This window comes from Pelodiscus sinensis, chromosome 22, assembly GCF_052426305.1.
Source record: "Pelodiscus sinensis isolate ZL-2025 chromosome 22, ASM5242630v1, whole genome shotgun sequence".
NCBI classification, from domain to species: domain Eukaryota; kingdom Metazoa; phylum Chordata; order Testudines; family Trionychidae; genus Pelodiscus; species Pelodiscus sinensis.
The window spans coordinates 20,676,694-20,702,162 of record NC_143073.1 but is presented as its reverse complement, the minus strand read 5'-3'; the positions used below and the strand labels follow the sequence as shown (position 1 = coordinate 20,702,162).

At 62.6% G+C, this 25,469-nt stretch overlaps 2 protein-coding genes across 3 annotated transcripts in view; both read left to right on the top strand.

The window, feature by feature from the left end:
• The first annotated feature begins 1,546 nt into the window (after positions 1–1,546).
• ZBTB32 (zinc finger and BTB domain containing 32) lies at positions 1,547–17,730 on the top strand. Of its 2 annotated transcripts, none has more exons than XM_089772560.1 (7): positions 1,547–1,692; positions 5,516–6,702; positions 12,492–12,583; positions 13,794–13,880; positions 16,094–16,240; positions 16,461–16,622; positions 17,332–17,466. In XM_089772560.1, exons 2-7 carry the CDS (start codon positions 5,588–5,590, stop codon positions 17,340–17,342), a joined length of 1,614 nt encoding a protein of 537 aa, XP_089628686.1. In that variant the 5' UTR covers positions 1,547–1,692; positions 5,516–5,587; the 3' UTR covers positions 17,343–17,466. The 2 variants fall into 2 exon arrangements, with proteins under 2 accessions (XP_089628686.1, XP_075763915.2); XM_075907800.2 differs by having other exon boundaries at positions 1,579–1,692; positions 17,297–17,730.
• Positions 17,731–21,906: 4,176 nt separating this feature from the next.
• Positions 21,907–25,469, top strand: part of KMT2B (lysine methyltransferase 2B) — a 42,382-nt gene continuing 38,819 nt past the window's right edge. Inside the window, exon 1 of the mRNA XM_089772778.1 lies at positions 21,907–22,170. Coding sequence (XP_089628904.1) covers positions 21,922–22,170 — 249 coding nt within the window. The 5' untranslated portion in view covers positions 21,907–21,921. The remainder of the gene's footprint in view (positions 22,171–25,469) is intronic.

The following is a 25,469-nucleotide window of genomic DNA, read 5'->3' as shown; positions in this document are numbered from 1 at the left end:
CCTGCGCAGGGGCCCGCACCTCTGAGGGCTCAAAACCCCAGCAGGTCCCGCTGAGGGGCACATACAGCCTGGCCCCTCCTGTCCTAGGAGAAACTGAGGCTCAACAAGGCAAGAAACTTGCCCAAGCTCACACAGCACAGTTAGCGAAAGAAGCCAGATGGTCTGATGTCCAGCGCTCCCCCCCCAACAAAACCACTACACCCCACTGTCCTCGCAGGGCAAAAACCTAGGAGTCCAAGCTCCCAGTCCTCTGCTCTAACTACTACACCCCACTGTCCTTGCAGGGTCAGGGAGAGAACCCAGGCTCCCAGTTCCTTTGCTGTAACCACTACACCCCACTCTTTTCATAGGGCCAGGGAAAGAGCCCAGCAGTCCAAGCTCCCAGCCCCTCTGCTCTAACCACTACACCCCTCTCTCCTCACAGGGCCAGGGAAAGAACCCAGGCTCCGGCAAGATAATTCTCTCGGAAGTGGTTTCATGCTGTGCTCAGCCATGTTCTGCTGCTTTAACATTTCAGTGGCTAAAAATCACAACTAGGGTCCAACAGTCTAGAGAGGAGCCCACTTGTGGGTCTGCAGCCCTCCCCCCATCACTATCCCAGCCCTGGGCTTTCCCCAGCTCTGCTGGTGGCCCCAGTCCCACTCGTCCTCTCTGCTAAGGCAGGGCCCCTTGTGCCCAGGGATGTGTTAGCAGGCGCCCGCTCTGCCTGGTGGAAACTCGCCCTGTCCCCCTTCCCACAGCCCTGGGCGCTGATTCATCCGCAGGTGGCCCCACGGCTCCCCCTGCCCCCACCCTTCACTTTTGTTTCTCGGTAAAACGAAAACCAGCCCCTCTCATTTCCGGGGGGAGGCAGAATGCCTGGATCTGTCCCCCGCCTCCCCACGAGCCGGCCCAGGTAGGGACCTGTACCCCTCCCTGCCCCCAAGCCAGGCAGAGGGGTGCAAGGGCATGGCTGGGGCAGTGAGTGTGTGAATAGGCGGGGGCAGAGGGATCAGGCTGGAGGGGGAGTCTGGGCTGGGGGCAAGAAACAACTTCCCATGCAGCAGCCACAAGTCCCCAACATTGGCTGCCATGTTGGGGATGAGACACTGCTGGGCATCGGCTCAGCCTGGCACCCCCAGTGGTGAGGGCAGCAATGGGACAAATAGCCCCTCCACCCTGCATGGGGTCCTGCTCAAACTGGGGGAGAGGCAGGAGAAATGGGATCCCAAGACTTCTCCTGCCAGGCACTGGAGGGAGGGGGACAGAGTGGCAGAGTCACATTCAGCTCTCCCCATGTCTAAAGTCTATTTCCCAAGTGCCCTGCCCCAGAGGTGGCCACAGCTCAGTGCCAGGCAAGTTGTTCCCATGTGGCGTTATGTGCATCTGTTCCCCAGCTGCCCCGCCCCAGAGGTGGCTGCATGTTAGCTCCACATAAAAAAAAAAATCAAGTCCCCCTTCAAAGAAAATATCATTTTTCTCTGAAAAGTCAAGTCTCTCTGGGTGGTGCCAGATTGGTTCTCGCTGACAGCTCTCCCTGTCCAATGTGAGCTCACCAGACACCTCCCCCAGCCAATGGTAGGGGTGGGTGGGTCTCCCCAGCACTTAGACGGGACCCAAGACCTTGATACCTGATTGACAGGGGCTGTCAGTGGAAGAGGCATCTGCTGCGAGGGAAGGATGGACCGGGCTGGCTCGGTGCCCCCAGGCAGGGTGAGTGACAGGACCTGGGCTCTGGTGCGCTGCAGGGGAAGGACCAGGGACAATCCCCTGGGGAGGTAGCTGCCCGTTTCCACCGCGCCGTGCACTTTCTCTTCCCTCCTCTCCGGGTTCTGGGCACGTCTGTTTCCTCGTGTCACGCACAGGATGTCCCACGCTTGCTGTCTCCCCGCCACGGCATGCGTAACCCTTTCCGACGGGGGCAGCCCAGGGGCTGGGCAGCAGGGAAAGCAGCTGTGGGAATTGCCAGCCCCCCGCTGCTGCGCCCCCAGGGGGACTCTGTCCTGGTCCCTGCTGAGTGAGCGGAGAACCTGTCTGCCAGGGCTGCGCCTGCCTGTGCCACCCATGGAAGCTTTGTGTTCCTGGGCTGCGCCAGGGCCCGGACCCCCTCGAGGGGACAGGCCCATGGCCCATCCCCTGCCCCCTGCGCTAGCCCCACTTGTTCTCACAGCACCTGGACTGGCACAGGGGCTGTACCTGTCCCTCAACCCTGCTGCCCAGGCCCCCCGCTCCTGGCCACTGGGAAGGAGAGGAAACTGGGGTAGGGCCCCCCTGTGGAATTAACCCGCCCAGTGTAATTAACTCCTGGACTGTTAATTACCCAGGTGCCAGCTGCAGGTCCCGATCTCAGCCCCCCATGGGCATGTGCCCTATGCCGGCGCCATCACTGGGCCCTGAGCTTGCCTTGCGTGGGTAGCGCCGCTTGCGCTGAACCCTGGCCTGGGTGGGCTGCGCCCACTGGACCCACTTTAACCCCTCCCCCGATTCCTGTCCCCTCCCACGGGGCGCTCTGGGGTTCCCCCCAGCAAAATAGCTATTGTCATGTTCAGGGGCCCTCTCCCCGCTGCTGTGTCATAATGGAGGGGGGGCTTTCCTCCCCAGTCCCTCACCCGGCAGCCCCAGCCCCAGGTCCCGTTGTGCCCAATGCCATTTGCCTGCCCTCAGGACAGTTCTGGGGTCCCCAGTGACCGGGGTGCGCAGCCTGTTCCCCGTCTGGCCCCGAGCCAGGGCCGGTCCTCTCTGGGGGATACCGAGCCCCAGGCTGAATTAATGACCCCTGGGAGCCACCCGCATTACAGCAGCATGACTGGGGAATGGGCAGAAACCCAGCACCCTCACACCCCAATGGCACTGCCCCAGACTAGCCCTGGAGGACTGGCCAGCCCTGTCCCCTCTCTCAGCTCAGGTCAGTGGCCCATCAAGGCCAGTAATGAAGATTTTCCATTTGCCCCACTGGTGTGTGTGTCATGTGCCCTATACTACTGATTCCCAAAGGGGATTTTTCCAGTCTAATGATGATCGCGGCAGGCCTCTGGGATCTACCCTGCCCATGAATTAGTTGCAATCTCCTTCCTCTTGCCCTTTGTTTACTGGAGTGCTGGGAAAAGAGGAAAGATTTTTATACCCAAACATTCAAGAATGTACTGAGCCTGCAGCTGCCACAGCTGCTAATGGATGCTGAGCAGGGACCACATGGCTGAACTACTGGACCCCCAGGGCTGGGCACTGTTTGGTCACCCCAAAGGTGCCCTGGAATGTGGGGAAATCTGGGGGGAATGAAGGGCCCTGACCTCTGTTCCTGGAGCTTTCTGGTAGCAGCTGGGGCTGGTATTTGCGGGGGCGGGGTGGTTGCTGCAATACCGGGAGTAGGCCTGGTCCCCCAGCTTTCACCCGGTGGTCTCTGCACACGCCCTGCGAAGGAGGCTTTGCAAGTGTGTGACTCACAGGAGTGGGTGGTTGTGGGGTTTGGTTTTTTGGGGAGTTGTGTGTTTTTTATTTAATAATAACCAAAATGAGCCCATCTGGGCCCAATCTCCAGCTGTGCCACTGAATCCCCGTGGCACTTAGGGGTTGTCACTGGGCCTCGGTTTCCCAGTGGAGTCCGTACCCTTCTTTTTGGCTACACTGTTGATTTGAATTGTGAGCTGTTCAATGGAGGGGAATCACTTGCTGTATGTCTGCAGCAACTGGCCCAACGGGGCCCTGACCTCGGTCGGGGTCTGGGCCGTGCCTGGCCCAATAGGGCTCTGATCTCAGTGGGGGCCTGGCCAGCGCCTGGCCCAACAGGGGCCCTCAGTTGGTCACAAGGGGCCTCTGATATTGCTGGCAGCCGAACTCAGCAGGACCTTCGTACTCCACAGAGCATCCCTGCAAGAACAGCAGGGGCCCGGGAGCATCCCCCAGCAGCCCAGGCACAGGGTGTGGGTGGAGCTGACTCCTGGAGTCTCCTGTCTCCCTGCCTTCTGCTCTGCCCCCTGTATCTGGGGGCATGTCTGGCCACTGCTCTTGAAATGGGACTAGAGGTTTTGGGGTGCCTGAAGCATGACAGCTCAAAGGGGGTCCTGTGCCAAGCTCCCCTCCATCGGGGCCTCATTAAAACACTTGGGCACTGGAAATTTTGGACCCCATGGGATGGGGAGAGTAGCTCAGGGCACATTTGAAAATGTGTCTGTGAGGGGACCCAGACTTCTGGGTTCTCTCCCTGGCTCTGGAGGATGTGGGGGTCTCATGGTTATGGGGTCTGGGAGCCAGGACTCCTTGGTTCTCTCCCTGGTGTTGAGAGGGGAGCTGGGTCTCGTGGTTATGGAGTGGGGGTGGGGGGTCTGGGAGCCAGGACTCCTGGATTCTCATGCTGGTGCTGGGAGGGAAGTGGGATACTCTCCACAGGAGTTTTAAGGGAAGTGGGGGGGGGGGGGGGCTCAGGACTTACGGGGAAAGAGATCCCTGTGCTGGCTCCCAGCCACCCGCCCCCCCCCCAATCTGGAGTGCCCTGCTCCCCCCCAATGCCTCTTTCATGTGCCGAACCCGCGCTGGTATCACTGCCTTTGTTGTGGGAGCAGAGCAGGGATGGGGGGGGGGGGCAGACACTATCTTGTGCACTTGAGAGACCGGAGCGCTGCCCCCCCCAGCTTCCTGCTTCTCAGACAACAAAGCGAAAACCCCAAACCCCACAGCGCTGTGTTGCAAAGGCCCTCCCTCCCCATGGGCTGGGCTCACTCCCCTCCCCCACCATCCCTCAGCCAGCCCTGTCCTGCCCCCCCAGCCAGCCCCTCCTGTCCCCCCCCCCCAGTCAGCAGAGGTCCTGCCTCCCCCACAGGTCATACTCATTCCCCTCCCCTCCCACAGCCAGCCCAGGTCTTGCCCCTGCTACAGGCCTGGCTCATCCCCCCCATTCCCGCCCCCCTGCCCAGACCCTGCTGCCCAGCCAATGGGTTCATGCTTCCCCCGAGTTCCCCAGCCACCCAGATTAAAGCAAGTGACATTTCCACCCATAGCTGTACTAAGCCCCCGCTCCTGCCAGCCTGCCCCCACCGACCCCATCTGTCCCCTACTCCCACCATCCCCTCCCCCCACACTTCCCAAGCTCCCCCTCCTGTCAGCCCCCATCTATGCACCAGGGCGCCCCACTCCTGTCTCTGGGCTGGCTGGGGAGCTCGAGGCGGACTAGCTGGAGGGCCATAAGTAGGAAGGGGGGCAGAGTCTGGGGGAGCCGCAAGCACCGCCGACGGGGAAGACAGATCCTAGGCTTCCACGCAACCCCAGCAATCCTCTGCCCTCCCCACACCCGGCCCCCTCCATGCACCCCTCCCCTCCAGGCACAGCCCTGCCCAGGGCTGGAAAGGGGTGAGGGAGATGAGGGATAATTGTAGCCTCCAAATGTCTGTGTAAGTAAAGTGAAATGGGGGGGGGGGTCCCAAATGCTTCTCAACAGCCATGTTTTCCCCACCCTTCAATGTTGGATGTGAAAGCCTGGTGGCCATCTTGTGCAGCCCCTGACCCCTCCACTGACGGTCTCTCTCTCTCCCTTTGACCCCAGGAGGAAGAGCCTCGGGGCTGATGGAGGAGCTGCGCCCCCGTTGGCAGTGTCCCTGAGCCCTGTAGCCGGGAGATGACGCGGCGGGTTGGGCTGCATAGCCCCTCGCACCCAGAGCTGCTGCTGCACCGGGCCAGTGAGCTGAGGCGTGCGCGGGCCCTGTGTGACACACTGGTGCGTGTGGGCCAGCAGGACTTCCCAGCCCACAGCTTGGTGCTGGCCAGTGCCAGCCGCACCCTGGCCCGGCTCCTCCTGCCACAGGGCCCCAGCAAGCTCTGCAGCCTGGACTTCCTCACACCCACCACCTTTCAGCACGCCTTGGACTTCGCCTATTCCGGCAGCCTGGAAGTGGCGGCCGAGGAGCTTGCCAGTCTCCTGGCCACTGCCCGGGTCCTGGAGATGGAGGAGCTGGAGCAGGCATGTCTCAGGGTGCTGGGAACTGGAGGTCACGATGGGACAGGTGTTGGCAACAGGGCTGGTGGCCATGGTGTGGTTGCCACTGGTGACAAGGCTGGTGGCCACGATGGGGCTGTCATCGGTGACAGGGCTGGTGGCCATGATGGGGTTGCCATTGGTGACGGAACTGGCAGTCATGACGGGGTTGCCATCGGCGATAGAGCTGATGGCCATGATGGGGCTGCAGGCCATGATGGGGTGGGTGACCAAGACTCAAGGAAGGAGACAGTGGATGGGATGCCCCAGATGCAGTCTTTGGTCACCAGCCCTGTTGGCGAGACTGTAGTGCCAGGCAATCAGGAGCTAGTTTTATTGGCTGATGGGCCCTGCCTTGGCCTGGCTAGGCCAGACAGCCAGGGGAGCCTACTCCAAGATGGCGGCTTGGCACCCAGCTGGGTTCTGTTTGAACAATACTCCCACAAACCGCGGGGAAGCGTCATTGCAGCCACAGCCCGGCCTCTACCTCAGGAACGCTGCGCCCATCCCTGGCCACCGGAGGCGCTCTGGGGGCCAGATGGGGTGGTCACTGGCTACCAGCCCTGCCCACCATTGCTCAGCTACCAGCTGCGGACACTGCCTTCCCCCTTGGGTGACCTGGGGCCTGGGCACATGGCCCTTTCGGCGTCGGTGGGATTCCATGGCTACGTCCGACCCGTCCCCTGCAGGCTGGAAACGGGGAAGCCAGGCACCCCCGCTGGGATGGCGGGCAGGGAGAAGCAACTGGACAACCAGAGGTGAGCAGCACGGGGTGTGGGAAAGAAGCCGTGAGTGACGGGAGGGGCAGGACTCCTTGTTCTATCCCTAGGAGGGGAGTGGGGTGTGGTGCGTTAGAGCAGGGGGGTTGGGGGGATGCTTCATGGCCATGAGGCTGCTGCCATCCTCCCCCCCCAACCCCAGCAGCTCTGGGACATGCTGACTCTTGGCTGCGGGCCTGGCTACATGGGAAGGGGCAGCATGGCTTGTTTCCTGCCTGGTGTCCTCAGGGCACCCTCCACCTGAAAGCAGGCGCAGTGGGTGCTACTGCAGCTCAGAGCGGGGCAGGCAGGGGCCAGCCATACCTGCACCTCCCCACACACCTGACCGTTTGCAGTCGTGGTGAGAGGCCCCTCACCCCCAGCGCCAGGCCAGCTAGATCAAACTGGGGGAGGGGCACTGCAGTGGGGGATGCCCTGGTATGGGAAGCACTGCCTGGGGGGGGCCCTCCCAAGTACCCCAGCCCCGGCCTGGCGCTGTAGGGGGACTTCCCCTGATCTCTCTGGTTTGCACTTGTGCGAGTCACGGCTCAGGGCCCCCTGCTCCCCCAGTGATGAAGAAACTCTGAGCCCTGCGAGCAGCAGTGCCCCGAGATGAAACGGGCTCCACGGGAGGGGGTGGGCGGATGACTCGTCCATGGGGTTTCCCCCAGCCAGCCCCGCACCCACATGCCTGACTTCAAAGGGACCAGTTGTTCCTAGATGACACATTCTCCCCCTCCCCCCAAGCCCTTAACATTTTCCTTCAGAGCAAATCACCTTAGTTTGGAGGCTGGGGAAGGAAAGAGTTATTGGGGGCTGTAGGGGTGTAGCTGGAAGGACAGGGAGCTATAGGGCTTAGGGGGTTAGGGGTGTATCCCTAAACCCTGAGCCCACCTGGCAGGTGTAGCATTGGGTTGGGGCAGGGGGATCTGAAGTGTAGGAGACAGGGGGATCTGTAGAAGGGATCTGGCTGTAGGAATGGATCGGGAAGAAGGGGGCAGGCATACAGGGTTCAAGGGTGGATGGGGGCAAGGGGATATAGGGTGTAGGGCTGGATTGGGGCCGGAGGATCTGGGGTGTCAGGGTGGATTAGGGACTGGGGAGATATAGGATCCGGGCAAGGGGATATGGGGTATAGATGTGGGGGTCTCTAGCATAGGTATGCAAGGGAGCAGGGGGATCTTGGATGTTGGGGTGAATTAGGGGGTGAGGGATCTAGAGTGTAGGGGTGGATTAGGGGGCAGGGCATATCTGGGGTGTAGGGGTGGATTAGGGGGTGGGGATATCTGGGATGTAGCAGTGGATTGGGGTGGTGGGATCTGGGATGTTGGGGTGGATCCAGACAGGGGATCTGGGGTGTAGATGTGGGGTCTGTAGCATAGGTGTGCAAGGGAGCAGGGGGATTTGGGGTGTGGGGTGGATCTGGGGTTACCTACAGGCAGCTGGATATTGGGCAGCCCCAGTTCTCAACATCTCACAGCCATAAGCTGTAAGGTCAGAAGGGCCCCTCCTGAGCATGCTCTGCCCTCCCACCCCCCGACCAGACCCACCAGCTTGGGCTGAGCAGCTGTCACCTCCAGATCCTGGTTAGAAGGCGAGAAGTTTCCCCCCTTGTAGGGAGCTGGGGGCCAGGGATCGCTCAGTGTCTCTTTCCTGTTCCCAGCCATGGGGCAGGAGCATACATTACACACAGATTACTGTCTGCCCTTCCTCCGCCCAGCCATGCCCCGGCCCCTCACCATGGGGCCAGCCCCCTCACTCCTTGCTCTGCACAGCGCCTGGCCCACACCCTCATCCAAAGGGAGGCCTGTTTTCTGAGCTGCCTTCCAGCCTTCCATTGGGCAGATCTTCCTCTGATGAGGCAGTTATTGAGCTGGGCCTGGTGGCATGCGCAGACTGCAGCCCAGTCGCCCCTCAACCTGCCCTGTGGCCAGCGAAATCCATCCTATGCCTGGAGTCTCCTCTGGGGACTCACGCTTCGGGCTCCGCTCTGACCTCTCTCCAACTTACCCCCACAGCCCTTGTGGAAGCGGGGCCCGGACTGGCCGCACAGGACCTCTGTACTCACTCCAGGGCCAAGCAGAGACGTGCTGTCCACCTTCTCCACCTTCCCCTGTTTATACACGCCAGGGTTGCCCCAGCTCTTTGGGCCCCAGTGTCGCACGAGAAGCTCGTGGGCAGCTGATTCTCTGCCATGACCCCTAAGTCCTTTTTGGCGCTGCGTGGTCCCAGGAGGACACTGACATTTAGCTGTATTTAAGTTTACCAAGCCTCTGAATCTGTGACATGCCCTCTGTGGTATTTCCCACTCTTCCAGCTTGTGCCTCGTCAGACGCTTTATCAGGGACTAGTTTATGTTTTCCTCCAGGTCATCGCTAAAAAGGTCAAACTGCGCAGGGCCCAAGAGCATTCAGGGTTCTCTTCTGTTCCCAAAATACGTTATAACTCCTGCTCATTGCCCTTCTCTCTGCTGACCACGGGTCACTCCTGCTATTCTTTTGGTTCCCTTATCCAGGTTCTACAATTGCAAGTTTCACACTGATAGTCATTGCTCTCTGCTCCCCTCTTCTCTCATTTCTTATACATCCCCTTGCTGTGTTTTAGGGCCACTTGCTCTCCTCTTCTAAGCCAGTTTCAGAACCAGCGTGGCTGTGCTCCAGTCTGGCTCTCCTGGCACCCAGATAAGTGTTCTCAAGCAATTCCTAAGGGTTGCTCACATTTTTTTGCTGAGCCTGTCTCCCAGCTAAGGTTTGTTGGTACATGGAGCCCTCTAGTGCCCAAGCTGGGGATGGGCACCACATTGCACAGTCTCAATATTCTAGTCATCTGAACAAGTGGGTTGAACCCACAAAAGCTCATGATCTCATCTACAGTACATGTTTTGTTGGTCTTTAAGGTGCTGCAAGACTATTTGTTGTTCTTTAAGTTTTTCCAGTTACAGACTAACTCGGCTCCCCCTCTAAGCCTCCCTTCAAGGCAGCCATGCCTAGGGGAAGCTGAGGAACGTACCTGGGACGTGAAAAGGTTACAAAAATCGCCACATCGTCACAGGGGGATGCTCCCCACATCTCTTCTGCTGTGCAGTGCCCTCGGCTCGGCAGCCCCCAAGGGCTCAACTGCCATAGTGCTGCACATCTAGCAGACACACATGGGGCCTGCTCCAGCTATCTGCACCTACCAAAACCAGTTGCAGCCACAGCTCTAGAGTGCCAGGAAAAGAAGGATGTAGAGGGCCAGGCTGCAGGCTGGCTGGGTGTGGTGCAGAACATGGGCAAGGGGTTCTAGATCATGCAGGAACAGCATAGTTGCATCCTGTAGCACCATACAAATTGAGAGGGTTCTAGAGGCAGATTTGGATGTGACTGGGTTCTAGATTACACCAGCACATCACTTTCCCATTCTGGAGCAGAAGTCATGGCTGGGTGGGTTCTAGAACTACTCCAATCAGATGTGGTGAGGTTCTAGAGTGCCCCCCAGCGCTACTAACGGATGGGTTCTCACATGGGCTGCATGGGGGTTTGCCATGTGCTAAAGTGACATGTGCAGCCAGATTCTAGAAGCTTTCTGCACTCGAGAGGTGCCTGGGTTCTAGAGTGGCATGTGCTGGACACAGCCAGGTTTTGTGGCATGTGATGGGGGAAGCTGGGTTCCAGATTATTTGATGGGAGCTGACAGGTTCTAGGAGGAGGACCAGCAGGCTGAACTATGGGGGTGTCACAGCTCACAGGTCGTGGCCACACTTAGCCCCTTGGCGGGACCCCCCTCTTCAGTGCAGCAGCCTCTTCTCAAGGCACCCACGCCAGTCCAGCAGCCCTCTCTTGGGGGGCCCGACCCTCCACCTCCAGGATGGTGCTTCTCAGGGCCTTCAGCCGCCTGCCTCCGCCGTGAGCCCCTTCGCGGGGGGTCCACTCCCTCTGGACCCCGGGGCCTCCACTCCCAGGTGGAACGGTGCCCCCCTGTTCTCCAGACCAGAGCAACTGGCAGCCAGCACCAAACAGGAGGGTTTATTGAACTTCGAACACAGGCAGCAAAGAATCACTCAGGCCGGTCAGCCTGGCCCCTCAGCCTCACGTCAGTCTCTCCTGCAGCCAGAGAGTCCTGCCTGCTCTGCCCTCAGTTCCCCAGAAAACAGCCCCCGGCTCCCAGCAGAGCCTCCAACATCCTCAGCAACAGCCCCTCCCCCATCCATTGTCTTCTCCCCAGGTAACAGGGTCACCTGGCCCCTCTTCTCCGCCTCCCTCCTCCATCCGGTGTTCTCCCCTCGCTGGGGGTCAGCTGGGCCAGCTGCCAGGTTCCCTCTCTGCAGCCCCTTGTCTGTCCTCTAAGCGGGGCTGGGGGCACCAGGGTCCCAGACACCCCGGCTCTGAAACAGCAAACTCCCCCCCTTTCTCACATCAAACCAGTAACTGCTGGGCACTGAGTGCCCCCCTGTATGCAACACCCCCAAAACTCCCCACTTCCTCACAGGGGGTTGTCAGGTTTTGGGGGGAAGGGATCTTCTAGGTTCTAGGGATCTTGAGGATGAACCATGGGGGCTGTGGGGGTCTAGGGAGAGGGGATCTGTATCCCCCCCATCTCCTGTGAACAGACTTTACTCTCCAGCCTCCACAGGGGAGCAATGGGATGTGTGTGAACCCGGGACACACACTTTTGTCTTAAGGGTCAGAGCAGGGGGCGGAGGGTTGGGGCGATGGGGGTCAAAGTGTGGGGGCCACCAGGTTCTGTGGGGAGGGGATCTCGAGGGTAAACCATGGGGGCTGCTGGATGGGGGCACAGGCCAACCAGTTCTGGGGCCAGGGCAGGATGTGCAGTCAGGTTTCCATCTGGTGGCCAGCTCCCTCCCCTCTGTGCTACCCACATATGGACCCCCCTGCTCCCGACTGTGCCACCCGCATGGGGGGTGCCCAGCTCAGGACACGCCCACACCCTGGGGCGCTGGCACAGGTGGAAACAGCCCTGCAGCTGTAGCCCAGCTGGGCGGTGCTGAGATCCCATCCACCGGCACACCCCAGCTGTAACCGGGTCCAGAGCCAGGGCTGGAGAGAGACTGTCGCCCCTAGGCTCTGAGTAGCAGCTGCAATGGGTCCAGGATTGGGGCTGGGCCCTCGCTTTTAGGCTGCCCCTTTTAGGCAGTCCCTGCCACAGGCCCAGCCCTGCCCCCAACTCTGGGGCTTTGCCCCCTGCCAGGCCCCCTCCCATGCTTTGTTCTGGGTGGGGGTGCCAGAGAGTCCTGTGGCCAGGAGGGGTGAGGGAGGCGGGTTCCATTGGCTGCTCAGCTTGTCCATCACTGTGGGTCCGGGCCAGCCCTAGAATAACCCCTGGTCTGGGACAGGCAGTGACCCCCCCCCCCAACCCATCTCCTGCGAACACAGACTCAGCTCTCCAGCCCCCACTGGGAGCAATGGGATGTGCGGTGAACCCAGGGCACACATGTTGTTTGAATGCGGGGGGGGGGGGGGGCAATGGGTCAGAGCAGTAAGGGGCCAGGGGATGATGGATCAGAGCAGTGGGGGGGGGGCAGGGGATGATGGATCAGAGCAGTGGGGGGGGGGCCAGGGGATGATGGATCAGAGCAGTGGGGGGGGTCAGGAGATGATGGGTCAGAGTGGTGGGGGTCGGGGTGATGGGTGAGAGGGTGGGGTAATGGGATGATGGGGGGGTTGGCAGGCAATGGGGGCACAATAGGGCCAGAGAGGGTGGGGGCAGGGGTTTGGGGTGGGAGATGCTACTTGGCCCCATGAAGTCTGTGGGTCACTGGCCCTTTAACCCTTTTGTTTCCTTCAACTCAGGCTGCTGGCGGCTCCGGCCAAGAGCTCCGACCACGACGTCTGTCCCCCGAGGCGCCCGGACGCCCTGCGCCTCCCACGGCTCTGCCACCCACGTACGCGCCCCCACCCTGCTGTGCCACCCACGTACGCGCCCCCCACCCTGCTGTGCCACCCACGTACGCGCCCCCCTCGCTGTGCCACCCACGTACGCGCCCCCCCTGCTGTTCTACCCACGTATGCGCCCCCCCTGCTGTGCTACCCACGTACGCGCCCCCCTCGCTGTGCCACCCACGTATGCGCCCCCCCTGCTGTGCTACCCACGTACGCGCCCCCCCTGCTGTTCTACCCACGTATGCGCCCCCCCTGCTGTGCTGCCCCCCCTGCTGTTCTACCCACGTATGCGCCCCCCCTGCTGTGCCACCCACGTACGCGCCCCCCCTGCTGTGCTACCCACGTATGCGCCCCCCCTGCTGTGCTACCCACGTACGCGCCCCCCCTGCTGTTCTACCCACGTATGCGCCCCCCCTGCTGTGCTACCCACGTACGCGCCCCCCCTGCTGTTCTACCCACGTATGCGCCCCCCCTGCTGTGCTACCCACGTACGCGCCCCCCTCGCTGTGCCACCCACGTATGCGCCCCCCCTGCTGTGCTACCCACGTACGCGCCCCCCCTGCTGTTCTACCCACGTATGCGCCCCCCCTGCTGTGCTACCCACATACGCGCCCCCCTGCTGTTCTACCCACGTATGCGCCCCCCCTGCTGTGCTACCCACGTACGCGCCCCCCCTGCTGTGCTACCCACGTACGCGCCCCCCTAGCTGTGCCACCCACGTACGCGCCCCCCCTGCTGTGCCACCCACGTACGCGCCCCCCACCCAGCTCTGCCACCTATGTACGCACCCCCACCCTTCTGTGTCCCCATGTACACGCCCCCCCACGTATGCACCCCCCATCCTGCTGTGCTACCCAGGTACCCATCCCCCTCCCCACTTCAGTCCCTCCTGTGCTACCCATGTGTGGACTTCACCCACTGTCCTGACTCCCCCATGAGCAGCTCCTGGATCCCTGCCCCCAGGCACTACTGCCTCATCCCCTCCCCCAATCCCAGTCTCCCCCGGCTCGTCTGCTTTTCCACCAGCTCCTCCGACCTCCCAGCCACCTCCATCCTGCCCTTGTCTCCTGAGTCCTCCAGCCCAAGCCCAACTGTCCCCTCCCCTCCCAGATCCTCAATTCCCTTCCTCCCTCCCTCCCCTTCCCCAGTTCCTCCTATTCCTAGCCCCCTGCCTGCTCCACTCGCTGTCTGACAGTTGCTCCATCTCCCCAGGGCCCCAGCCACCCCCCCGCCCTCCATGCTGGACTCAGCAAAGCGGTGACAGTGACCTGCCGCCCCTGAGCACAGCGCCCCCAGGAGGTAAGGGGGCAGGAGGAGAGGACGGGGGGCACTGACAATTGGGGCACTCTAGGGGACAGGGATGGGGGTCCAGGGACAGTGGGGGAGTCCGCAAGGGTCAGTCACAGCCAGGGGCCAGGGAGGGGTCTGGCCCAGCAGTGGCGAGGAATTGGATGCTTTGGTTATTTGTGCTGGGCAGCTTATAATTGTAGGGTCCCCTGGGGCTGGAAAACCCAGGTTGGCTGGGCCATGGGTCTGGTGGGGGTGGGGTTGCAGCTGGGTCCACTGGGGAGGAGCAGGTGGGGCCTACTGGCTCCGTGTCTGAGCCACGGTGATGCAGGAGGTTTTGGGGGGCACTGAAGAGAGGGTCAAATCAGGGTGAAATGCATAGAACCAGAGCTAGTTACAGCCCAAGACTGGGGGTCCCCCCTCGTAAGGCTCCAAAGCAGCCACACAGAGCACTTCTGTCCCCCACACTGGCCAGCAAGTCTCACCAGCAACCCCCTTCGACACTCCGGCTTCCTGTGCCGCTGCCAGCCCCGCTCCTCCCACACACGAGAGGGCACGGAAACCAATCCCACCCAAGCCAAACCAGTTCTTCCGATCCCACAGGGCCAGCCCCGGCCCCAGGTCAATTTGTGCCTCAGACCTTACCCCAAAGAGCACGTCCTTTGGAATCCAAAGCCAGACGGGTGATTAACAATAAGAAAGGAAAAGGTGAGAGCCCAGTTGTTAATGGACTCAAATCACACACACACACACATTGCAAAGCTCTTCCAGCCATTCCAGTCAGGTGCCTGCACGTCGGAAACGTTCCCCTAGCAGCTCCCGTAGGGCCGTCTGTGGAGACCATAGAGTGGCACCGCTATATCGGCCGACCCCGCCCTCCTTCAGCTCGTCTTGCCGTCTGGGGCGACGTTGGAACTCCCCAGCTCTTGGCCCGGCAAGTGTCTCGTCCCTAGCTCTCGCCCTTCATTGTCGTCTTCGTCAGTGTGAGCAGTCTTCAGAGGCAACAGGTAGAGGGCACATGCCCTCTGGGCGCTGGGCATGTGTAACGCAGTCTGTGTGCGCCTGTGCCCACAGCGCCCCGCACGACGTGCCAGAGAAGAACGCCGCTCTGAGACAAAGAGCTGTCGAAGCCTTAAGCCCCACACCGGAAAGGACGGGGAGCACAGGCTCCAACCACTCCTCATGGGAGCAGCGCTACAACCCCAACGAGAAAACAGCCCACAGCCAGCTCCGTGCGGAGTGCTCAGCCTCCATGCGTGATACGGCGCAGAAGCAGAGCATGGCCAAAGACTCCTGGCGCCAGGGTTCTCCGGTACTGAAGACCGCAGGGCCGAGGCACCTGTCCACCTCACTGGCCCCGTGAGGCAGGAGGGAGGACGGGGGCAGATCCCGGCAGGGACAGGACCAAGCACAGCAGAAGTCCCCAGTGCGAGAGGTACAAGGCGTCCCGTTGATTCTGGCCCCGGGACCGGTGCCGCCGCGTCCGGCATGTGACCTGTTACCAAGAGACATGAGACGGGTGCAGGTTTTGAACTCCCCCTTGACATTGGACACCGGTGAAGCGGCCAAAGACCCTATAGAGATTTTGGAGGAAGCGAGGGAGGGTAGGGTCAGTTGTGGTATGTACGCACTGATACAGAGGCACCACTCTACAATCCACCCGATGGGAGCTGCTAGAGGACATGTTTCCGACACTCGTGCACGCAGCATGCGCACACCTGCTTGGAACGGCCGTGAACCGCACATCTCGGAGAACACCCCTTCCAAGAACAGGGAACTGTCTTTTCCTGGGGCAGGCTTGAGCAGAGGTGGAAAAATCTGCTGTTTGAAACCATTCTCTGGAATTGGCTGGGCCAGCTGCTCGCTCAGGCTCAGCTCAGAGGGGCGGCACTGGAGACAGGATGGAGGACAAAGAGGAAGCAGCCCTGGCTTCAGCTGTGGATTGGAGGAATGTCAGTGGAGGGTGGCCCAGCTGGTCGGTGTCTCCCAGACGCCAACACCTGCAATACAAGCACAGAGCCAACTCTCGGCTTCATGCACACACATGCCACCTGTGTGGAGTGGTACAAACAGGACCAGCAAACCCTCCGCTTCTGACAGACACCTCACTTGGCCCACTTAGCGCGAGATTTGGGGCAAACACAGAACAGTGGCTGCAACAATGTTTTGTATTTTCATCTACAAAATTAAGTAACATCACAGCCGTGTCTCCTGCTCCTCCCCAGAGCCAGCTGCCACGGAGCCACCCACCCTGTACCTGATGTGCAGCCCCCGGGCCGTGCCGGCCAGTGCCTGGAGCTACATCTGCCAGCTGTGCCAGCGGCGGTTCCCCAGCCAGCCCGCGCTGCGCAAACATGGCCGCAGCCACATGGGTAACAGCCAGGCCCCTCCCCTGTCCAGCCGGTGCCCCTCACTCCCGACCGTGGCCCCTGCTCCGCCAGCCTGGGGCTCCCCACCCCCTGCGGCCCCTGCTCCGCCAGCCTGGGGCTCCCCACCCCCCGCGGCCCCTGCTCCGCCAGCCCTGGGCTCCCCACCCGCCGCTCTGCCAGCCCCTCACTGCCGACCGTGGCCGTGACCCCTGTGTCCCTGCAGGCCAGCGACTGGCGCAGGCGGAGTTCTGTGCCCGCGGGTTCCAGGCCAGGCTGCGGGGGCCCCGGCGGGTGCCTCTGGACGAGAAGCCCTATGAGTGTGGCGAGTGCAGCAAGCGCTTCACCCTCAAGCACCAGATGGAGACACACTATCGAGTGCACACAGGTGAGTGGACCCCCCCCCCCGGTGGGCACCAGCCCTACCCCCCCAGGGCCGTGTGCCCCTCCCCTGCAAGCACCAGCCCCCCCCAGTGCCTCGTGCCCCTCCATCATGGGCACCAGTCCCTCCCAGTGCCTCATGCCCCTCCCCCATAGGCACCAGCTCCCCAGTGCCTTGTGCACCTCTTCCATGGACACCAACTCCCCCCAGTGTCATATGCCCTTCCCCTGTGGGCACCAGCCCCCTTGAGTGTTGTGCACCTCTCTGCTGTGGGTACCAGCTTCCTCCTGGGCCAAGGCCACATGCTGCCCCTCCCCCACAGGTGCCAGCTCCCTGGCGCTGTGTGCCCTATCCCCCCCAGACAGAAGTCAGTGCCACACGCCCCTCAGGTCAGCCCCCCAGGTAGTGCTGGGAATTGGGGTGCTCCTTTGTCGTGTTGCACCCTTCTTTACTCCTAGGGACCCGATGTACATCTGTCTTGTGCCCCTGCAGACTGGGGCTTTGCCTCCTGGCCTTCCCCCATCTCCTTGGGTTGTGCGGGGGCAGCCTTAGGTCCTGCCCCTGCCCCTGCCTCCAGCTCTAGCCCTAACCACTGTGCTGCAGTTGGGAAAGTAAGGCTGGAGGAGGGGGGCAGGGAGCTAGGGCTGGGCTGCCCCCTCACACTGCGCTGCCCCCTGCAGGCGAGAAGCCGTTCCAGTGCAAGCTTTGTCCCCAGCGCTCCCGTGACTACTCTGCCATGATCAAGCACCTGCGGACCCACGGCGGCGCCGCCCCCTATCGCTGCACCCTCTGCTGCCAGTTCTGCCCCAGCTTGGCCGCTATGCAGAAGCACATGAAGGGCCACTGCCCCGAGGAGCTGCCCTCAGACTGGACGATTGAGACCACCTACCTCTACTCCTGCTCCACCTCCTCCTGACCCGCATGCGCTGGCCTACCCGTCCACCGGGGGACTTGTGGGCATGGGAAGACTTGTGCCTGGCCCAGGGACCAGCGTGGGCAAGTGGCGCAGGGAGCGGGCAGGGACCAGCGTGGGCAAGTGGCGCAGGGAGCGGGCAGGGACCAGCGTGGGCAAGTGGCGCAGGGAGCGGGCAGGGACCAGAGTGGGCAAGTGGCGCAGGGAGCGGGCAGGACCAGCGTGGGCAAGTGGCGCAGGGAGCGGGCAGGACCAGCGTGGGCAAGTGGCACAGGGAGCGGGCAGGACCAGCGTGGGCAAGTGGCGCAGGGAGCGGGCAGGGACCAGCGTGGGCAAGTGGCGCAGGGAGCGGGCAGGGACCAGCGTGGGCAAGTGGCACAGGGAGCGGGCAGGGACCAGCGTGGGCAAGTGGCGCAGGGAGCGGGCAGGGACCAGCGTGGGCAAGTGGCGCAGGGAGCGGGCAGGACCAGCGTGGGCAAGTGGCGCAGGGAGCGGGCAGGGACCAGCGTGGGCAAGTGGCGCAGGGAGCGGGCAGGGACCAGCGTGGGCAAGTGGCGCAGGGAGCGGGCAGGGACCAGCGTGGGCAAGTGGCGCAGGGAGCGGGCAGGGACCAGCGTGGGCAAGTGGCGCAGGGAGCGGGCAGGACCAGCGTGGGCAAGTGGCGCAGGGAGCGGGCAGGACCAGCGTGGGCAAGTGGCGCAGGGAGCGGGCAGGACCAGCGTGGGCAAGTGGCGCAGGGAGCGGGCAGGACCAGCGTGGGCAAGTGGCGCAGGGAGCGGGCAGGGACCAGCGTGGGCAAGTGGCGCAGGGAGCGGGCAGGACCAGCGTGGGCAAGTGGCGCAGGGAGCGGGCAGGGACCAGCGTGGGCAAGTGGCGCAGGGAGCGGGCAGGACCAGCGTGGGCAAGTGGCACAGGGAGCGGGCAGGGACCAGCGTGGGCAAGTGGCGCAGGGAGCGGGCAGGGACCAGCGTGGGCAAGTGGCGCAGGGAGCGGGCAGGGACCAGCGTGGGCAAGTGGCGCAGGGAGCGGGCAGGACCAGCGTGGGCAAGTGGCGCAGGGAGCGGGCAGGGACCAGCGTGGGCAAGTGGCGCAGGGAGCGGGCAGGGACCAGCGTGGGCAAGTGGCGCAGGGAACGGGCAGGGACCAGCGTGGGCAAGTGGCGCAGGGAGCGGGCAGGGACCAGCGTGGGCAAGTGGCGCAGGGAGCGGGCAGGACCAGCGTGGGCAAGTGGCGCAGGGAGCGGGCAGGGACCAGCGTGGGCAAGTGGCGCAGGGAGCGGGCAGGGACCAGCGTGGGCAAGTGGCACAGGGAGCGGGCAGGGACCAGCGTGGGCAAGTGGCGCAGGGAGCGGGCAGGACTAGCGTGGGCAAGTGGCGCAGGGAGCGGGCAGGACCAGCGTGGGCAAGTGGCGCAGGGAGCGGGCAGGACCAGCGTGGGCAAGTGGCGCAGGGAGCGGGCAGGACCAGCGTGGGCAAGTGGCACAGGGAGCGGGCAGGACCAGCGTGGGCAAGTGGCGCAGGGAGCGGGCAGGGACCAGCGTGGGCAAGTGGCACAGGGAGCGGGCAGGGACCAGCGTGGGCAAGTGGCGCAGGGAGCGGGCAGGACCAGCGTGGGCAAGTGGCACAGGGAGCGGGCAGGGACCAGCATCGGCAAGTGGCGCAGGGAGCGGGCAGGGACCAGCGTGGGCAAGTGGCGCAGGGAGCGGGCAGGGACCAGCGTGGGCAAGTGGCGCAGGGAGCGGGCAGGGACCAGCGTGGGCAAGTGGCACAGGGAGCGGGCAGGGACCACCATCAGTACGAGAGATGGATCCCTGACGGTGCCTGGCGCAGGGAGCGGGAACAGCTGGCCATGGCTAGATCTGCAGAACACGGATTGCCCATCGCATGCTGCACACGGGGGGCTCCTGCCACTCAGCAGCTTCACTGGGGCAGGGAGCACCAGCCACTAGCCTGGCAGGGCACCCTGCTCACCAGGGTGGTGGTGGTGGGGACTCTGCCCGCCCCAGGCTGCAATGTCCTGGATTCACAAGCGGCAGGGGAAGGCCTGCCTTGATTATCATGGGTCATTACCTAACATGGGGGAGGAGGGGTTCGTTAAACCAGCAGTGGGGTGGGGCTGCTAAAGTGAGTGGAATAACAATCAGAGAACTGGGAAATTACCCAGGGAGAGGTGGGAGACTGGCCTCAAGGCAGAGACTAGAACAGGGAGGGGAGGGCAGCTGGGAGTTCATCTAGCACTACCTTTCTAGCCTGTCCCCCTGCCCCTCACCACTGCCCTCTCATGGCCTGCTTTGACTCCCTGTCACTGGGGGTGCTGCACGGACCCTCCCAACAAGACCAGGTCCTCCTCACGCTGGGCCCTGCACAAACACTGAGTCAGAGAAGCTCCCTGCTCCAAAGACCTTTTTGATCTACACAGGCGGAGTCTCCCCATTTCAAAGCTGGGGAAACTAAGGCCACAGCCTTCACTTTACCACTGCCCTCCCGACAGCCCTTTGTCAGTCCTCAGCCTGGCTTTGTCGGCTGTGTGGCCGTACCAATGGCCATTCTGTGTTGCATCCCATCCTCACCCCTTTGTGGCCAGGTCCCACAAGTTGTGGGCGGGGTGGTGTGGGGGAGGGGGATCTTAGTTTCCTATTAAACATCTCAGGGGTAATGAAAGTCTCCATTATTTTCTTTTGATCACAATAGTTCTGTCTGCAGGCCCCTCTGTGGTGGCACTTTGCGCATGGACCTTCCCCCCCTCGGCACTCAGCTCTGGGGGTCCTGTGGTCGCAGAGACTCTCACAAAGCCATTCACACTTGGTTTCTCACCCTCTGGGAACATAGCTGGCAGGGCTCTGCAAGGGTCTCTGCTACATTTGTCCAGCGCCCTGGAGCCCACTTTCCTCAGTGTTCCTTGCAGGCTGGTTAAAAAGCGGCTTCTGCAAAAGATATTTGTTGCCTGGGTCCTCTCCAATAAAAGAATGCTCTGCAGAGTGCAGGTTCTGCTGCCATATCCCCCTGCTCGAAGCAGTGGGATGTCCTCAAGGAGAATCCCCAATGGCCTTTGACACATGGATTTGTGTAATGTCTGCTGGCTGCCCAACTGCTGCTAAATGTTGGGCAGGGTGCTGCTTGGCTCAGGACTACATTTCCCATAGTGTATTGCAGTCTCATGCAGTGCAATGCCTTCTGGGAATTGTAAACTTTCTCCCCTTTAGCCCTCTGAGTGCTGGCAATGGGCTGGTAGTGATCTATTTCAGAACTACATTTCCCATTATGACCTGGCCTAAGCAAGACTGGAATGAGCCCATTGTATGTTGGGAGTTATAGTCTGATTGCCACTCCCGCCATTGTGCGAGGTAAGGGAGGTTTTAGGACAGCCTTTCCCATGGTGCACTGCTGCTAAGGCTGAATGGCTGTAGAGTTGCAGGGGTTGAGGCCTGAGTTGCCCCAGGGGGAGGAAAAGGGAGCTGGGAAAGCATATCCCAGCATGCATTGGGTCTCCTAACTGGGCAATACCTTCTGGCAGCTGCCCTCTTCTCCTGGGCTAAGTGCCACACAAGACTACAACTTCCACAGTGCTTTGCAGAATATAGGCACCATCCCCATAATGCAACACGGTCTCCGTTTCCACCCCCAGGAGTTTGCCGCTGCAATGCCTGTCGGGAACTGTAGTCCACATTCTTGCTCATGGATCAGTTACATGACGCTGCGGACTCCATACCCCATGATGCCTTGGGGCCAGTGTGTAACACAATGCCTGCTGGGAGTCTCTTTCATGCTACTGAAGACACCAATCCCAGAATGCACGACGTCTCAGCAAGTGGAGCAATGCCTTCTGGGATCTGAAGAGTGCACGGACTACAATTCCCATGGTGCACTGCAGCCATGCCACCATGGACTCCAATCCCCATGATACAATGCGGCATATCCCTGCAGCTTGTTGGAACCGAAGTCTGCTGGGAGCTATTGTTCCTCCTCTCCTAGACTCCATCCCCCAGGGCACGGCGCGGCCGGGCCGAGAGCTAAGCCGCAATGCCTGCTGGGGCTTGCGGTCGCGCTCGGCTTTGGCCAATGGGCGCCACTCCGCCCCGGATTTTGTCCCTCACGGTGCCCTGCGGCCGGGCCGGGCTTGAGGCGCAATGCCTTCTGGGGGTCGTAGTCCCAACCCCACTGCGGCCAATGGGCGCCGCCCCCTCCTGGACTCCATCCCCCAGTGTGCAACGCGACCGGCACGTGCCCAGAGCGGGGCCGCAATTTCTGCTGGGGGTCGTAGTGCCGATGCCGCTCTAGCCAATGGGCGCCGCCCCCACTTGGACTCCATCCCCCAGGGTACCCGGCGGCCGGGCCGGGCTGTTATTGCGGGGGCCACGCCCCCTCCCGGGCCAGCCCCCCCCAGCGGTTAAAGATGGCGGCGGCTGCGGCTGCGGCGGGCGGCGGCGGCTCCGCCTGGGCCCGGGGCCGCTTCCCGGGGCGGCCGGGCGGGGGCCGCCCCCTGCCCCGGGCCGGGCTGCGCGTGCGGCTGCCCCTGCGCGGCGGGGCCGGCGGGGAAGGGCCCGGCCTGGGGGACCCGGCGCTGCGGAGCCTCCTGGGCCTGGGCTGGAGCCTGCGCCGCCTGCAGGGCCTGCTGGGCGGGGGCAGCAGCGAGGAGGAGCCGGTGAGCGCGGGGGGGCAGGAGCTGGGCTTGGGAGGCCGAGGCCGAGGTTTGGGGGAAGTGAGGAAAGGGGGCGGGGGGCGGGGCCAGATGTGGGGGTAGAAGCTCTAGGGGAGCCGGGGGGGGGGGCTGGAGTGTGGCAGGGGTTTGGGGGAAGTGAAGAAAGGGGGCGGGCAGCTGGGGGAGGAGTGGGGGGGGTCACTGCTGGGAGTTGAGGGGCTTGAGGTAGCAGCTTGGGGCCCGGGGAGTAATTGTGCTCTGTGCTAGGGCTGCAGCCCTGGCCTGAGGGAGCTGAACTGAGCCGGGTGTTGAAGGGCCTGGGGTAGAACTGGGGGGGATTGGGGCAGTGGTGCTGAGGGGGGGGGGGGGGTCGGTTGGAAGGGACCTGGAAGTGTGAGCTCATGCAGGGCGGCCCATGAGAAAAGGTCTGGGAATCTGGGGGCCTAGTGTGTGGTATGTGAGCCAGCGGGAGCGGCTGGGGAAGCTATGGAGAGGGAAGTGGGAGGTGGAGCTGGAGTGAAGTGCGGGGGCAGTTGGGTGGCTGCTGGGGGAGAGGGTTGGGAGATGAGGCCCTGGAGGTGCACAAGGTTGAGGAGCGGGATACTGGCCCCTCAGGGCTGAGCGGGACTAAACAGCTTGCAGGGGAATTGGGAAGTGCAGGGGCTGGTGGGGAGGGGGGAATTCAGGTGAATTATAGGACTCCGGAGCTGGGTTGAGCGGCTCCCCTGTGTGGGCCTGGGACACTGTTGGATTTTGCTTGAGGGAACAGGTAGTTGCCTGTGGGACTAGGGATGTGTGGGATGCCATGTACGGGGGTTTGGCTGCTGTGTGAGAAGAGGTGGAACCTGACCATTCCCTAGCATCCCAAAGAAAGAACTGGGTGCCCCCTGCCCGAATAGTTTGGGCGGGGTAGGGCAGAGTGTTGCTGGGGAGGAGTCTCTGTCTCACCCCCTCACTGTAGTGTGTAATTGGGCATCAGGGGCCACACACAGTGCCCTCCTCGTGCTGGCTGGCTGTACCCCTGCCCTGGACCCCAGCCTCTGGGGGTAATTTGGGGTCGGCACTTCCCAGCCTTTCTGTGCCCCCTCTAGAGCCAGAGTTTGGCTGGGGGTGGCTACCAGCAGGCCCAGCAGCTTCCTGGCCTGTCCCAAGAACAGGTCTGCTCTGAGTCCTCCCCGTGCAGTAGGGGATGGAGCATCACTGTGAACCAGTTGGCATCTCCCCTGGAACCATCAACTGCTTCTCGCCCATCCCCATCTCACTGGGTGGGCCCATTTTCTGGGGCACAAAAAGATGGCTCCCTCTTCACCCCCCAGTGCCTGGGCCTACATACAGTGAGGTGGGGGTTCAACTGGGGGACCCTGTGAGCTGCCAGCTGCTGTGGCTAGGGGCCAGCAAGGCACAAAGTCTCTGTCCCCAGCCTGCCCTGGCACCAGCGTTCCTACCCCTTGTTGTCGTGCCCCTGTTTGGGTCAGCCGGGGTGGGCAGCTTTTCCTTGTGGTCAGGCTGCCTGGCTGAGATGTGCGGGCCTACGGCTCCAGGGCTGGCTTTGGCTCTGTGCTGGCCTCCCCTGCAGTGTGGTGTTGGAGCGCCGTGGGGTGGGGGGGGGGGGGGGGGGGAGCTACGCTGGAGTAAGAAACAAAAGGTCTAGCAGATGGAGCACTGGCACTCTGGTGAAGTGGGGTTCAGCCCTGGCTCTGCCTGCTCCCCAGGCCATGCCTCAGTTTCCCCACCTGTCTAAGGAGGCTGAGGTTTACAGCTGGAGGAGTGGGGCTGTCTTAGCGTATGGGGGTCCTGGCCAGAACAGGCCCCTCTGTGAGACTGCTGTACGCACCAGTCTCGGCCTCGGACGCTGAATCCTCGCTTCCGCAGCTCTCTGTCTGTTGGGCCACGGAACTTGCCCTTCCTGTTTGGAGAGGGAAGCTCTGTGTTTTGCTGGTCACGGGACTCCGGGAGCCCAGCCTTGGAGAGGCACGTCAGCCCTGCTGGAGTGGGCAGCGTTCGGGCCTGGGCCGGTCCATGGCTCCTGTGGGCTGGGAGGGGGCCAGAGGTTGATGAGCCCACCCTTCGAATGGGCTCGTGTGTCTGCCTGTGGGAGCAGGGTGTCCCGGGTCCATGAGCCTGGGGTGGGCTGCAGGTGGCGGGAGCAGAGCAGTGTTCTGCAAGGGGTGTTGGGAGACGAGACACCTGGGATGAGGTTGCTGCGGAGGAGAGAGGTGCCATGGCCCCTTCCTTGCCCCCAAGCTGGTGCCTGTAGAGGCGAAAGGCTCCTCGTCCTAGGCCCCGTGTTCCTGACCCCTGCCCCTTTCCTCGCTCCTGCTAGTTCTGGGCTCTGCCAGCGCCAGGGCAGGATCCCACCTGGGGCTTGCGGAGGCGGGTGCGGCTCTCCAGCTGGCCAGTTCCATTTGCTCCCAGGGCGGGGTTACCAGTGGCTGGCGGGCTGTCTTGGCGCCCGCCCCAAGGAGGTTGCCTAGCAGAAGCATGGCCATGCTCTCCTGCTGGGCACGTCTGAGCATGGTGCCTGGGCTGACCGTGGGCAGGCCCCGGCTCTCCCCCAGCAGAGATGAATGTTGCCTCCCCTGGGCACGTGAGATGCCCCCTGTGCTGGCTGCTGCGTGGAGCGGCAGGTGGAGGGAGAGCCTGGTGGAAGGAGCCTGCGCTGCCCTGGACTGGGTGCTCTGAGCTGCCAGAACAGCCCATTGTGAAGTGCCTGTGATTGGGGGGCTCTGCCTGAGGGGCAGGGAAGAGCAGGCGCAGCTCTGTGGGGTTCATACCCCGGGCTGCTGCTCGCCATACCTAGCTGCTGGGGCTGTTACGCAGGCCCGGCTCATCCAGCGCCGAGATGTACCCACCTCTGGGGTGCTGGGGAAGTGACACACAACGCCACCCGGGGATGGCTCGTCTGGCGCTGAGACGGGGCAGCTGGAGAACAGTCTGAGTGACACTTTGCCCCTGCTGTGTGCAGCTCCCCCTGGGCTGCGGTAGCTGGTGTTTGCTGCACGGTGCTGAAGTGCTCCTGCCTTGTGCACCTGCCATGCTCCAGCGTGAAGGCAGCTGCGCCTCTGCACTGGGTAAGCACCTGTGTCGTGTTGTATGCAGCTGTTCCCCAGCTGCCTGCTCCAGAGGTGGCTGCATCTCAGTGGGGTGACGCAGTCTGTTAAGCTCCGTGCTGTTCTTCTTTGTGCTGCTGGGGAATGTCAGTGCTTCCCTTTGGATGCTCCCCTCCCCATGGCTCAGTTGTGTCCCACTGGGGTGGTGGTGCAGACTCTGTGCCTGACTGTGGGCCGCTGGCTAAATCGCTC